Source organism: Neolamprologus brichardi, chromosome 5 (genome assembly GCF_056152115.1).
Source record: "Neolamprologus brichardi isolate AB-2024 chromosome 5, ASM5615211v1, whole genome shotgun sequence".
NCBI classification, from domain to species: Eukaryota; Metazoa; Chordata; class Actinopteri; order Cichliformes; family Cichlidae; genus Neolamprologus; species Neolamprologus brichardi.
Window position 1 is genome coordinate 14,443,493 of NC_142108.1, and position 14,317 is coordinate 14,457,809.

General features: G+C 40.3%; 1 protein-coding gene and 1 long non-coding RNA gene across 2 annotated transcripts; both read left to right on the forward strand.

The window, feature by feature from the left end:
• The first annotated feature begins 139 nt into the window (after positions 1–139).
• On the forward strand, positions 140–8,144 carry pa2g4a (proliferation-associated 2G4, a). The gene is made up of 13 exons (XM_006807585.3): positions 140–340; positions 1,175–1,303; positions 1,600–1,705; positions 2,515–2,584; positions 2,692–2,784; positions 3,142–3,205; positions 3,361–3,439; positions 4,880–4,958; positions 5,055–5,188; positions 5,258–5,352; positions 5,431–5,558; positions 5,657–5,710; positions 6,789–8,144. Exons 1-13 carry the CDS (start codon positions 259–261, stop codon positions 6,849–6,851), a joined length of 1,176 nt encoding a protein of 391 aa, XP_006807648.2. The 5' UTR covers positions 140–258; the 3' UTR covers positions 6,852–8,144.
• A 1,315-nt stretch (positions 8,145–9,459) lies between these two features.
• On the forward strand, positions 9,460–12,052 carry LOC102793622 (uncharacterized). Its single transcript, XR_437618.3, has 5 exons — positions 9,460–9,566; positions 9,666–9,692; positions 10,148–10,170; positions 10,866–11,282; positions 11,321–12,052. It is a non-coding gene; the product is annotated as an uncharacterized LOC102793622 (long non-coding RNA).
• Positions 12,053–14,317: the final 2,265 nt, after the last annotated feature.

A 14,317-nucleotide genomic window follows, 5' to 3' on the forward strand; every position in this document is an offset into this window, starting at 1 on the left:
CAAAAAAAAAAAACCCACAGTTATTATCCAAAAACTGAGAGAAACTAACTTTTACACCATTTGGCGAGCCGGTCGTGACCCTCGTGCCGGATGTTTCACAGCCATGGTTTAAACGGCGGGCTGGGGTCGCTTTACGTCAGGGTGAAGTGGGAGGGGCTTGGGGTAGCAGCTTCGGTCAGAGCTGAGCCGAGCCGAGCCGAGGGGAGGGGAACTGTCGCTGTCCAGAGCCGACTAGCGACTTCAGACTACACTGCCAAGATGTCCGACGACGAGCAAGAACAGACTATAGCCGAGGATCTGGTCGTCACCAAGTACAAGATGGGCGGTGACATCGCTAACCGTAAGTTAATGTCAGCGAGTAACTGTCGGTGACTGGATGTGACGACCTGCTCTTTTCGGCCTGTCGTACAGCAGCTAACGTTGGTTCCCTATAGCAGCAACCATGTGGTTTAGATTCGAAGCACACATATGCTATCACATCTAGCTAGCTAGCAGGTGCAGCCGGGTCGATTGAAAGCTGCTTTTAACTGAATAACTGAGCGACTGCTCGGCTTTCTGCTATTGTTACCCAACAGCAGCGATAGGGTTTCTTACAGGCAGCTGTCTGTCTCACTAACTAGTGTGGGATGCTAACAAACCAGCTAGCTTAGAATGGTGACCGGTGTTCGGCTGTAAATGTCACGTAAGCGGTCACGAGCTGAAGCTCTTTTAAAATACGCTTATGGTGACAGTTGACATTCATGGTCAGTCGACAGCATGAAAGTTGCTCTAAAATCATTCACATAAGGCTTCTTTGTGCATTTAACGACCAGCACCTTGTGGTTTCATGATCACTGCTCCATTATATGATGAAAACACAGGAAACACCTGCATTCTATAGATCTCAAACATCGCACAAGATGTATGGTTGTATTTAACAATTTAAGCGTTTAATTAGGTCGAGGTACTTGGTCAGATTAATACTGTAATGAAAAACAAACTTAAATCTATCCATTTAATCTATTTGGATGATTAGTGCAGTCAGGAGATGGGACATATTTGCTGTGGCACTACGTCATAGTACATTAAATGCATATCCTGGCCACCACAGTTTATATTTGCTAACATGATCAGAAAAAAAACTTATAGTGAGCTAATGCATCAACCTGCCTGACTTCCCTCCTGTCTCATCCAGAGGCTCTCCGTCTTGTCATGGAAGCAGCCAAACCTGGGGTGTCAGTGCTCAGCCTCTGTGAAAAAGGTGACGCCTATATAATGGCGGAGACCGGGAAGGTCTTCAAGAAAGAAAAAGAAATGAAGAAAGGTGAGGCCCGCATCTGCCCATTATGGGTTTTTGTGTTTGTTTTTGTTTTTTTTCTGAGGTGGACACATCAAGGAAATTAGATCAAGTAGAACAAACTGTTGGCAGTGTTTTCTGTGTCATTTCACACAGCATCAAGTAACTCGAATAGCAGCAGGGGCTTTAAAAACTAGCATGGTGACAGAGTAGATCTTCTAAGTGATATACTCCTCCATACTCCATTCTTGTATGGCTTTCTTGATTACATTTGTGGATCATTTCCAAATGAAGACTTGGTGGTTCTCTTCTCCCTCTTCTAGGCATTGCGTTTCCTACCAGCGTCTCAGTCAATAACTGTGTTTGCCACTTCTCTCCCCTGAAGAGTGACCCTGACTACACACTTAAAGATGGGGATCTGGTCAAAATGTAGGCACCATGCTCTGCAATAATGTTACCCCCTCCTTTCCCCGTGTGTCTCTAGTCTCCCAATGTATTGTCCTCCCTACTTTCTGTGTGATAGCTCCGCTTTCTCTTTGCTGTCGATTGTGTCCTTCATCTCTATGGTCTTGCCTCTTGTGTGTGCTGTGTGGCAAACGACAAGTAAGGTTTCTTTTTAGAACGGGTGGTATGCCGGATGTTAGCTTTACTGCCCATCTTATCCGCTTATCAAATGCAGCATTTGGCTTTGAAAAAGAAAGTAGATTCATCTTAGTTGTTGCGTTGCCACTAATGTCTTTGTCCTCTGTAACGTCTTTGTGCTGTGTGTGGATATTCAGTGTTGTAAAGATGTTTCTTCAAGTGTCGTGATGTGGTTTTTACACTTTTTGTTTTGTTTTTTTTAATGTGTCTCACTTTGCTAACTTCTTTGCTGGGCACGTCTGGAAAGTTTAATACAGTCTGTAATGCTGTTGCCTTGAATTCATAATAAGTCCTTCACCATATTCCAGCTGATCTACTGCCAAAAAAGAAACTCACCTTGGGTTATAGCTTCCATTTATTGCAGATTAAATTGTGTATTTTTGTCTGACCTTCTCTTATTATTGTAGTCTTCACTAAGCTAATTTTCCAAAGTGGAACGATCTTTTGTCCTTCCCAGTAGATTTGATCTGATTGCTTCCTGCATCAGTACTAGTACATTTGACAGCCGGGTAGCACTTAACTAAAGGCATGATCTATATATATATCCTACAGTTATTTAATTCTTTCGTTTTTCCTTTTCTTCTGATTTTGTGTAGCGATCTCGGAGTTCATGTTGATGGCTTCATCGCCAATGTTGCTCACAGCTTTATCGTGGGAGCCAGTAAGGTGAAAAAACAAAAAAGCAGACACATGTACATATCACACCTTGGTCACAGTTTTGTATCATCTCATGTGAGTCCTGAAGTCGTCTTTTTTCGTTTTTCTATATGCAGGAGAACCCCGTCACAGGCCGGAAAGCTGATGTGATCAAAGCAGCTCATCTGTGCGCAGAAGCAGCACTACGCCTCGTGAAACCTGGTAACCAGGTACGTTTGAGTGTTTCATGAGGCTTTTCCACGTCAGCTGTGATCAGGTCTAATATTCTCTGCAGGGGTGTGCTGTGGTCATCAAAACATCTAAATGACTTGCTGTAATTATTAATTTGGCACAGGTCTTACTTTTTTATGCATTTTTGATAAGTGGAAGAAAATCAATGGACGTGTAATTTGCTCCAGTGGTGCTTCTTTGCTACTCTTTAGTCCGAATATAGCTCGAATACCATCATAGACTAGTTCTGCTACAAACTAGGTGTGAACTTATTTGCAGTTTCACATGTATTTTAACGGTTATCTCGTACAAAGATGTAATTTGGATGTGAAAGTAATTAATTTTTTCTGCCTCAGAACACTCAAGTGACAGAAGCCTGGAACAAGATCGCACAGTCGTTCAAGTGCACACCTATTGAGGGTGAGTTCCTATAAAAACCTTTGTATTTTAATGTGCTGTCTGTCTTCACATAACAAGATGATGATGTGTGGGATTAATGAGATGTATGGGAATGTTTTCATGGAAACAGTTCATGTTTTAAGCTTATGGATTCTGCCCATCTCTTTGTTTTAAAGGTATGCTGTCTCATCAGCTAAAGCAACATGTCATAGATGGAGAGAAGACCATCATCCAGAACCCAACAGACCAGCAAAGGTACATCTTTGCAATAAATATGAACTAAAGACAAAATCACCCTCAGTTTTCTTCCACTCGTCCAATTCAGGGTTATAGTTTGGGTGGAGCCTATCTTAGCTGTAACAGTGTGAGAGGCAGGGCACACCCTTAAAAGGTCACCAGTCTATGACGAAGCTATCACAAAGACACAAACACACTTTCACACACGTGTTCACACCTACAAAAAATTAAGAACAGTCAGTTAACCTAACATGCATGTTAGTCTCCCAAATCAAAGAGGAACCTAACATACACAAGATGCCACAAAGCTGCTGCAGTTGCAGGCACTTTTAATAATTCAAAAATAATTACTTTCAAAGATCGAATACAAATAAGAAGAACTGGAGCCAACGCAAAAACAAACAAGAGGAGGAAGACAGAGAACCGACCACTCAGTGGGCTGGTTCGGATTCAGGTTTATCTTCTAAAAATAATGTTAATAAACTAGTAAAACTGAAACAGGGCTGCTGATAGCTCCCAGCTTAGGAAATAATGAACAAAACTGTTAAAAGCAACTGAAGGAGCAAACGCACGTACAAAAGAGACTGCTCTGTCTCCTCTGAATTTATATGAGGGTGAGTGAGCCTGCTTGCTAGGGATGAATGCAAGAGGAAAGAGCAGGCTTAATATGGATGATAGAAAAATGATAACCAGATGGTAGATGTGCACACTGAGCCGTGCATAACAAATGCCCACGTCATTTGAAAAGATTAAAAAAATAATAATAATAATAATACTGCATGGGCTTGTGACTTTTTTTAATAAATCCAAGTTCTCTGTAAAGACGGAAAAAGTCCAAGATCTTTAAATTATTTTGTCCTTCAGGCTTGACTCTCGTACGACAAACTTGCACAAACATTTTCGCTCAGGCTATCCCACCACTGAATTTGATCAGTTTTGGAGAATCCCACTGCTGAACTTCATCCACCTTCCAGTGCAATCCAAAGAAATCTGTTTTGTGATGCTAACTCTGTAACTTCTGTCGGTGCTGTGCTTTTTGGAAAACAAATTTCCCAGAGGAACCCACCCGAGGGATTAATAAAGTTTTTTTTTATCTTATCTTATCTTAACTCTTGTACAACTGTAGAAAATCTGGTTATGTGACAGTTTTTTCAGTCATGAATTAGAAAGAAAGAAAGAAAGTTTCATAAATATATATTCATGTAATGTGTTGCTGTCCAGTGCAGGGTAGGTATGGGCCAAGTTATTATTTTTGAATATTGGCATCGCCCCAGAATGCAGCTTTTCTGCTTGTGTGCCGATGTCAACAGCGGTAGTTGTGCTGCATTGGAATGAAAAATATTTAGAGGGAGATCCTCCTGAGTAACTGGAATGATTTTTGTGGGACTGTTTGTATTGTGGAATAAAACTGACGCTCGCAATGTGTTTTGACTGCCTGCTCTTTCTGTTGATTGTCAGAAAAGACCATGAGAAGGCGGAGTTTGAGGTACATGAAGTCTACGCTGTGGATGTGTTAATCAGCACTGGAGAAGGAAAGGTTTGGTGTTTTTCTTCTTTGTTTGTGAATGAATGTTATGATTCTGCTCCCAGTAATCAGCACTGAAGTATTGTGTTCTATGCGATTTGCTTTTAGGCCAGAGACTCGGGTCTGAGGACTACGATTTATAAGAGGGACCCGAGTAAACAGTACGGCTTAAAGATGAAGACCTCTCGTACGTTCTTCAGCGAGGTTGAGCGACGTTTCGATGCCATGCCCTTCACTCTCAGGTGGGAACACCACACTTTACTTGTAGCCAGCTGACAGCGAGTTGGTGCTAACAGCCATTTTTCATTCAGAGCTTTTGAGGATGAGGCCAAAGCCCGACTCGGCGTGGTGGAGTGTGCCAAACATGAGTTGCTACAGCCCTTCAGTGTGCTACATGAGAAAGAGGGTGAGCGTCTTGGCTCTCTGCTAGACACGTTTGAATTATTCACAAGCTGTTAACCCTACGCCTGTATCCTGTTCTCAGGAGAGTTTGTAGCTCAGTTTAAGTTCACGGTGCTGCTGATGGCCAACGGGCCTCACAGAATCACCAACGGACCTTTAGACCCAGAGCTGTACAAGTCAGAGCATGAAGTTCAGGATCCAGAGCTAAAGGTAAGAATGATAATAACAATAATAAATATATATACAATAAGTCAATTTCATTAAACGTCTTGTTCGCATCATGTCAAACTGTGTTGTCTCTTCTCTAGACTTTACTACAGAGCTCTGCAAGCCGCAAAACACAGAAGAAAAAGAAAAAGAAGGTAATATTTTATTATCAGTAGTAGTAGTAGTAGTAGTAGTACATGCCAATGCATTTAAACCTGACTTCATAAGTTAATGTTTCAGATGGTGTGATTTGATATTGATATGGTAAACATCACAGTTTGGAAATATCAAAAATGACTGTATTTAGCGTTTGCTGACTGAGATGTTATTGTTGTGAAATTAAAGTGGTAAGTGCCCTGATTGTTTAGCAGTAGTTTGTGGACAGAGATGAACTCAAGGAAGACTCGTGTATGCTCATGCTGCGGTATTGTTTGGCCTGTTAGCACTTTTGGCTGTGAAATGAAAATGATATAATCAGGGTGCACATAAGTGGTGCGCATTCGCTGTCAAAACAAAAGACACACACCAGATAAGAAGTTGCAACGCACGTTTGCGTACATAAGATTTTCTGGAGGAGGACAGACATTTGTTTAGCACTCTTAAAAATATCGAAGAAGCAAACTCCTTTAAGCAATTACTTTGGTGTTCCTCCACCTCCAAAGAAATGTCAGGAGTCCGAACCGCAAAAGAAGCGCGTATTCTCGGAAAAGTGGTGCCAAGAGGTGAGCTGGCTTCCAACAAATGATGAACGCACAGAGATGTGGTGCAGAATATGGTGTGAAAATCCCACTCTAGCAGACAAAAACAGTGCCTTTTAATATGTATGCAAACACGCATTGCAACTTCTTATCTGGTGTGTGTCTTTTATTTTGACAGCAAATCCGCACCTGCGGGCTACTTATGTGCACCCCTGGATATAATGCTTTTAAAAGGTTTTATGGGTACATAATTGATGGGGGGGGATTTTTATTGGTATGTGGTTGTTAGGCAACATAACAATGTCATGATATATGTCATTCAGCTTTTGTGGATCTGAATCGTTTACGTAAAATTAAAATGATAGGATTCTTTCATAAGGTGTTGCGGGTGCATAAAAGCAACGAGGTCGGTAACTAGATCATAAGCCCTCATAATCGGGTCATTCCGAACAAATTTTGGAATATGGTAAGATGGGACTAAAATCTACAACAATGCCTCCTTTTACTGATTTACTTATTTTGTTTGATCTTTAAGGCCTCAAAAACGGCAGAAAACGCAAGTGGACAGCCGACCGAGGACACAGAAGCCGCAGAATGAAAACTGCCTTTCCACACATGCAAGACTCCAAAGAAATGCAAGAGAAAACATGACAAACTTCCCTGAACTCGCTGCCCATTCTCAACCCAGTATAGCCAATTAAACTGATCAGTTCATAAGAGCATTGGCATCAGATGAATATTTGACATTCCTGTGTGAATTATTAACCCTTTACTGCATTCATGAAGAGGGTTACAGCACTGAGGATCCTACAGAATCTTTACAGATGGTTTCAGTAAATTTGTTACTGAATGTTAATTTTTCTTTTAAATTTATCAATATATTAGTCCTTTCTACACTTGTATTGTTGGCAGCTGAAAACTTTATTTTTGAGTGGACTGGGGCTTACAAGTGGGCATTAATGGGAGTAAACTGGCATAAGGTTTGTGAATTATACCAACAGAAACTTGCATCATATTTGTTTAAGGCGTCATATCATGTTGTGTGGGATTTGCCACATTTCTCTTTGGCAACAAAGTCATTTCAGGAGACTTAAAACTGATTATATGTGTTAACAGACTTTTACATTCATGTGGAAATCCAGAGGTTTGATTGGCTGCCTTTAAAGCTCACTTTAAGTGCTAATTTTTCATCCACTTGATTATTAAGACATTTCTTAACCACGCCATGCAGTAAAGGGTTAAATTTTAATTTTATCTCCCTCATTAATTGTTACAATCTACAAATGATTTGACTGCAGGACCTGAGAAACACAGACATGCTTACAAATTGGTTTTTACTTAGATTTTATGTATTGGAGGTTTATTCTTCTATAATAATGACCGGAGTACATTTTTCGCTAAAGCTACGATGTTTTACCTACAATAGATTTTTAAAAGCAATAACAGAATTAGCAGAAGAGCAAATATTTTTAAGTATACAGGCAACAAAGTTGTAATCAGCTTGACCTAAGGGAACAAACTGCTACATTTACTGCCATTCCCCTTGAATTTTATGAAAAGAGAGAACTCTATAACTGTATGTTCCAGTTTAACGACAGGAAAAGGAAAAAAAAAAACTTTTCTATCAGTGATTTGCTTTACTACATCATTTGTCTCGTGAAGCATGACAGCTAAAGCTGATCAGGTTTTAGGTAAACTCTTCTGGGTGTCTTCAGAGGAGTTGGACCATGCAGATCATCTCTGGTCAGAGTTTGATTTTTGAGATCTGGGATAATGTTGGGTCACATTTGTCAACAGGTAAATATGTTGGAAATCGGAAAATCCTGCTTTGTAGCTCAGTCAGTGGGCAATGGACCTTTACATCTATGAAATAAAAAAACATTTTCATACACATCTGTCTTTCATCATTTCTTCAGGGCAATGCTGTATTATGTCTAGTCTAAAGTATCAAGATCATCTGATTGTGTCCAAAAATTAGACGTTTTGTTTGTCTTTTAATGTTTGTTTTTAGCTATGAAGCAAATACTGATATTAGCAGAAACTAAACACAAACTGTTCAAGAATCCTGTTTGAGACAGTTTTGTATCATGATGTGTTATTCTTCTGGAAGCTGGTGTCAGAAGATGGACATTGTCAAAAACAATACTCAGGTAGGCTGTGGTATTTAAACAATGCTCTGCTGATACTGAGGAGCCTGAAGTGTGCCAAGAAAATATCCACCATGCCATTACACCACAGGCAGCCTGAGCTGCTGATACACAACAGAACGAAGCTGTGCTTTTGTGTTGTTTATGCAAAGTACTGACCCTGCCATCTGAATATTGCATCAGAATTCGAGAACCATCAGATCAGATGATGATGTTTCAGTCTGCTGTTTCTAATGTTTGTTGAGTCTGTGCAAATTGTAACCTCAGTTTCCAGTTCTTAGCTGACAGGAGTGGGAATAAGTGTGGTTCTGCTGCTGTAGTCCGTCTGTTTCATGGTTTGAACTGCTCTTCTGCAGACCTTGATTGTAACAAGTGTTTATTTGAGTTACTATTTCCTTCATGTCAGCTTGAAGCAGTCTGACCTCTGACATCAACAGAACATGTTCCCCCAGGCAAATGCCGCTCACTGGATATTTGTGAATACTTTTGGACCATTCTCTGTAGGGCCTGGAAGTGGTTGTGTGGAAAAATCCCAGTAGTTCAACAGTTTCTTAAATACTCAGACCAGCCTGTCTAGCACCAAGAACTATGTTTAAATTCACTTAAATCACCTTTATTTAACTCAATGATAATCTAAAGTTAATTTGGTTTGATTTAGAAACACACATATACTGGTTATTAGATTAATTTTTAAACACTTTCAAAATATACTTAGAAAACAGCTGGAATGAATGAAAAATCCAGGTGAACTTCTAAAGGGACATTGAGATAAAACAGGTTCTTCAATTCACACACACACACATATTGCATTATTAATTAATAATTAATTACTATGATTAATATTTATGACTTTAACAGCTGATTCAGTAATTTTGTGTTAATAATGTAAACTAAAAAAATCGAGTCTTAACGAAACATAAAATCAATAAAACCAACTCGACTGCAGGGTTAATTTGTGCTCAACGGAAGGTCATCGCCTTTAGAAAGCAGGAAAAGTGGTTGGAAAATATCACCTGGCTCGCTCGTACGTCGATTTGAACAGTTGGACTACATTTTCCGTTGAGCTGAGGCGCTTCAGCTGTCGCCTGAACATGACGTCACGACACTTTTAAAAGCCGCTCGTTTTCTTCGTCACATCCTCTTTCCGTTGCTCTTCTCGCTTTGAGGTATGTCGAGTTCATTCCCCGCTAACAGGATCCAATTTAATCTGCTAATTTAACCGGTCATCCACTCTTACTGATCACTAATTGTTTTCATTTTCACAGAAACCTCTCCACACGATGAGAGCCAAGGTGAGATAACAAACCAATATCGGTATTTCAGCTGTTTGTGTCCTCTTCCCGCGCCAGCTAATGCTGCTAGCTCCTTCCTTAAGCTCTTCGTGTTTATATCATTAAATATACCCTGCTACCCAGCTTCTTAAAATATGAATAGAATTTCAAGTGATAACAGGGCATTAGCTACATATAGTAGTATAAATACTAATGCTACTAGAACCTTTGCTTTGGGGCATCTTGTAATGTTGGCACCGTAGCTCGCTGAGCCCAGGCAGCCATGCGTGTGTGAAAACTGAGATCTGCATGCAGCGTGACAAACACCACTGTGAAATGCTTTTTAGTACAAACATGTACTGCATGTTCTGAGGCCCTGTAACTGTCTGCTTCACAGTAAGCATGCTGTCCAAATAGTGGCGCAAATGTGGTCTTGACTTACTCTTAATGACAGTGCCTTTTCTCCCTTTTTTCAGTGGAGGAAGAAGCGTATGCGCAGGTAAGCATCATGATAAATGAAGAAAATGTCTTTGTCAGCCCCCTAATCCAAGCTGCTTAAATTTAGGCTAGACAGCTGGAAAACACAATTATTTAGGCTTTGGAAAAGTTAGGTTTATAACGAAGCAAGCCTTTGTTTTTTGTTTTATTTTAAATTTAGTGGATATAATTGAGCTTAAACTGTAAAGTATGTTAGGTTGGGCTTGTTCAAACGTTTACAATTGTTTGTCCCTATGTTTCAATTGGATGCAGGGAAAATTATATCTACTGAAAATGACCTGGGTTATATAGTTCCTGAGCAGCATACGCCAATAACTGAAATTCAGTTTTCAGCCAAGTTTGTACAGTGTCAGTGTTTAATTTAAAGATATACAGGTTTGTAACTGAGGGAACACTGTTACAAAGGTTTACAGAATAAATGAATACACGTCAATGTAATCACAAACTCGCTTGGTCTAGGTGGTGATGAAAATCATTAAAAAGAAAACACTCCTGTCCTGTCCTTAACAGCTGAAGGGAAATTTACATGATTGGTCTGATATTGATGTGCATCACAGGGCTGTCCAGTTTTGGTCATAATCTCAATAACTAGTATTACTGAATTATAGTTTAACAAAATTTTAAACAATTTTTGTTACTATCTTAGTCCTTGTGCTATTGAGCGTTTTACTGACAGCTGCTGTTGATTTCCAACAGGCTGAAGCGTAAAAGGAGAAAGATGAGGCAGAGGTCAAAGTAAGCCCCTCCTCCTGCCTGCCAGCTGTGATCACGTCTGAGCCTCTCCAGGTGACTGACACGCGGACGAAGGGGGATTGCTCGGCGGTTCCATCAATGAAATTAAAGGCCTAAACTCCCCTGATTTCAGATGACCACGCTTTTCACGGAGCCCGCTGTGACGGTCTTACTGGAAGATGGTGAAGATGCTGGAGAAGAACATGACTGCAGCTGCGTTGTTCATGGACCATAATGCATCTTGTTTCTGTACAATTGTTTGTGGTGTTTTGAACAATAAATGAACACTGTTAAATTACCACCAGTTTAAACCTCTTGATTTTTATGTTATAAAGTAAGGCTAGGTTGACTGACTTGTACTTGGAATGAATTACACCACAGGTGTCGAACTCCAGGCCTTAAGGGCCGGTGTCCTACAGGTGTTAGATGTGTCCTTGATCCAACACCGCTGATTCAAATGGCTAAATTACCGCAACATGTCTTGCAGTTGTCTAGAAGCCTGGTAATGAACTAATCATTTCATTCAGGTGTGTTGACCCAGGGTGTTATCTAAAACCTCCAGGACACTGGCCCTCGAGGCCTGGAGTTTGACACTACTGAATTACACAGTATGTAGGTTTTATTAGGGCTGTCATGTCGTTAGAAGTGATGGCTAACTGCATGCACGGAGTGTTAAATGTTAATGTGTAAGCTGGATGAAAAGAATTGGAGGCAAATATAAATGCAGGTGATTTATCAAAGTGCCTTTTAGAAAAATTGCTTTTGATCTGAAATCAAAAAGGTTAAAGTCCTTCAGTTGGAAGAGAACTTATAGTACACGTGTTTAAAAGCAGAGGTCAAGATTGACTCCTGTGTGAACTGCTAAAGGTCAGCTGTGACACACATCCTGGTGAAAGTGTCTTTAATTCAGTCAAGTTGTAAATTGCATCTTGCTGATGAAATGCTGCTATTCAAGGCAATCCCACAACAAGTCATTCATTTCCATTATTTTTCATCTCTATTTTCAACCATTCTGGTTCTTTGTTTTTAGCCCAATGACATAATGCAAAATCTGCTACATAGTTGCTCATTAGAAATAAACTTTATATGTATGAATGAAAAGATCAAGTATGGACATGTTATTAAAGTTAATAAAATTTTATACTATTAAATTTCTTGCAAAATGTATGAAATGTATTGAAAGAGACAAATATCCCCTTTCCAGGCATTAATATACACTGATAATGAGTAGATGTGGATTAGAAAGTCACTATTCAGTGTATTCAAGGCTAAGTACCTGACAATATTTGAGTAAATGTAGTAACTTGCCCTTTGTGTATGCCACTGTAAATGAAATGCCCTATTTCCTGTATAGTCTAATTTGAACTACATCGTTATCTCCTTATTCTCTTTTCAAAACCTGCTGGACTGTAAAGGTTTACTATAGGAATATCAAACATGTGGTTTGATATGAAGTAACCTGCCAAACGGTCCAGTCTGGTCCATCTGATTGCTTTGAAAACTGAAAAATTTCACAGAAGACAAGGTTAGCTTTTGGACATTAAGAACTGTGGTAATTTTAACTTGAATAGTAGCTATCAGTGAATGTGTGGATTTCTGGAATATATGCATCCCAAAGTTTTTATTTTATTTTATTTTGTTTTTTAATTTAAAGTAAATTTAAACTAAAGTATACACAGAAAGACAATATATATCTCTATTTGAGTTTTATAATTTAAATTAATTTACAGATCGTTGCCTACTGGGTAAAATACGACCAACTGTTAACCAACTGGTCTTCAGATAACTGAAGAACCTTTGTAACACAAGTAACGACATCATTGTAACTGTAATTTAGTTACAGAATTTAGTGCAGTAGCAGAGTCTTTCAGGCTGGAGTCAAAGAGTTTTCCCAAGCTCTTGACTGGTTGTTCCGTTATGGACGGGATTATAGTTCCTGAGATTGAAAACCGGAACTTGTCCGTCACCTTTCCCTTCTTCAGCACCATAGATCTTGACTTGGAAGGTTTGACACTCATCCTTGCCCCTGAGATGAGACTCTCAAGACCTCATAACATCCACCTGCACCCTGGGACAGATGGCATTGTGATGGTGAGATGCCATCAGTCCTGACCTAGTTAGCGGCCCTCTACACTCCACCTCAGCGGCCTTGACCACCATGTACATTGCGAGAGCAAAGAGCATAACTGAGATGGTACAGCCTGTTATTATACCTTTCCTGAGGCGATTCCAGTCTGAAGTCACTGACTCAGAAGTGACCCTCAGTCTGAAATTGCCATAATAATCCAAGATCAGGTGCTTGATCTTGCTGGGAACATGGTGGAGGTGTAGAGCACGCCCAACCAGCTTGTGTGGGATAGACCCATGGGCATTGGTCAGGTCAAGCCACAAAACAGCCAGGTCGCCCTTGTTCTTGTGGGCTCCTCTTATAAGGTGTGTAACTACGTCAGTGTGCTCTAGGCAACCAGGAACTACTGGGAGCCCCCCCGTTCTGAACTGACAGATCAATGTAGCTACTTCTAAGAAGAAACTTGGTCAGTCTCCGGGAGACGATGCTAAACAAAACCTTCCCCTCTGCGCTCAATAGCGAGATGCTCCGAAGTTGATTGATGTTTTTCGAGTCCTCCTCTTTGGGAATCCAGACTCCCTCTGTGCACCTCCACTGGTCATCAACTCTTGCTCTCTGCCATATCACCTTTAAGATCTTCCACAGATGTCGGAGCAGCTCTGGGCAGTGCTTATGGGACCTGGGGAGGATGCTGAGCAGGCTGACTTGATGACCTCACACACCTCCTTCAAACTTGGCTCTGTCAACTTAAACTCTGCTGATGGGGGGTTGACGAGAGCTTCATTAGGTCCCAAATCTTGTTCCCTCTGTGGGTCACTCATGATGTCTTGAAGGAAGTGACTCACCTCCTCTATTGAGCATTTCAGCTGGCTGCTGTGCTTGTCCCGAGCAGTTGTTTTAGCAATAAAAGCTGCTCGTTTCCTGGCTCTCTTCCCCGTCTCCTGTGCCACTCTGCTCTGCGGAGGATTATCAGCTTCTTCCTCAAGATGTCATGCAGTCTGTCCTGACTCTCAACACTCTTAGTTCTCAGACTGGAAATCAAACGTGTGATTAAAACAGAAGTTTAACTTATAAATACATGTTCATACTTTTATTTAACAATCAGAGAGAAAGAAAAAGAGAAGGCAAAGGTGCAGGACAGACAGAAAGGTGACAGGCTCAGGCTTTATACACTAGTACAAAAATAGCACAAGGACTATTTCCTGTTTTTATTAGTATTTGTTTTATTAGGGGTACTAAATAAGATGAGAGCTAAATTTAAGTATAAAGTGGTTAAGTTTGTACACTGGCCAAATGTCTGGGTCCTGTGAATAAACTACTATCCTTTAACTTAGCAAGTGAAGTGTCT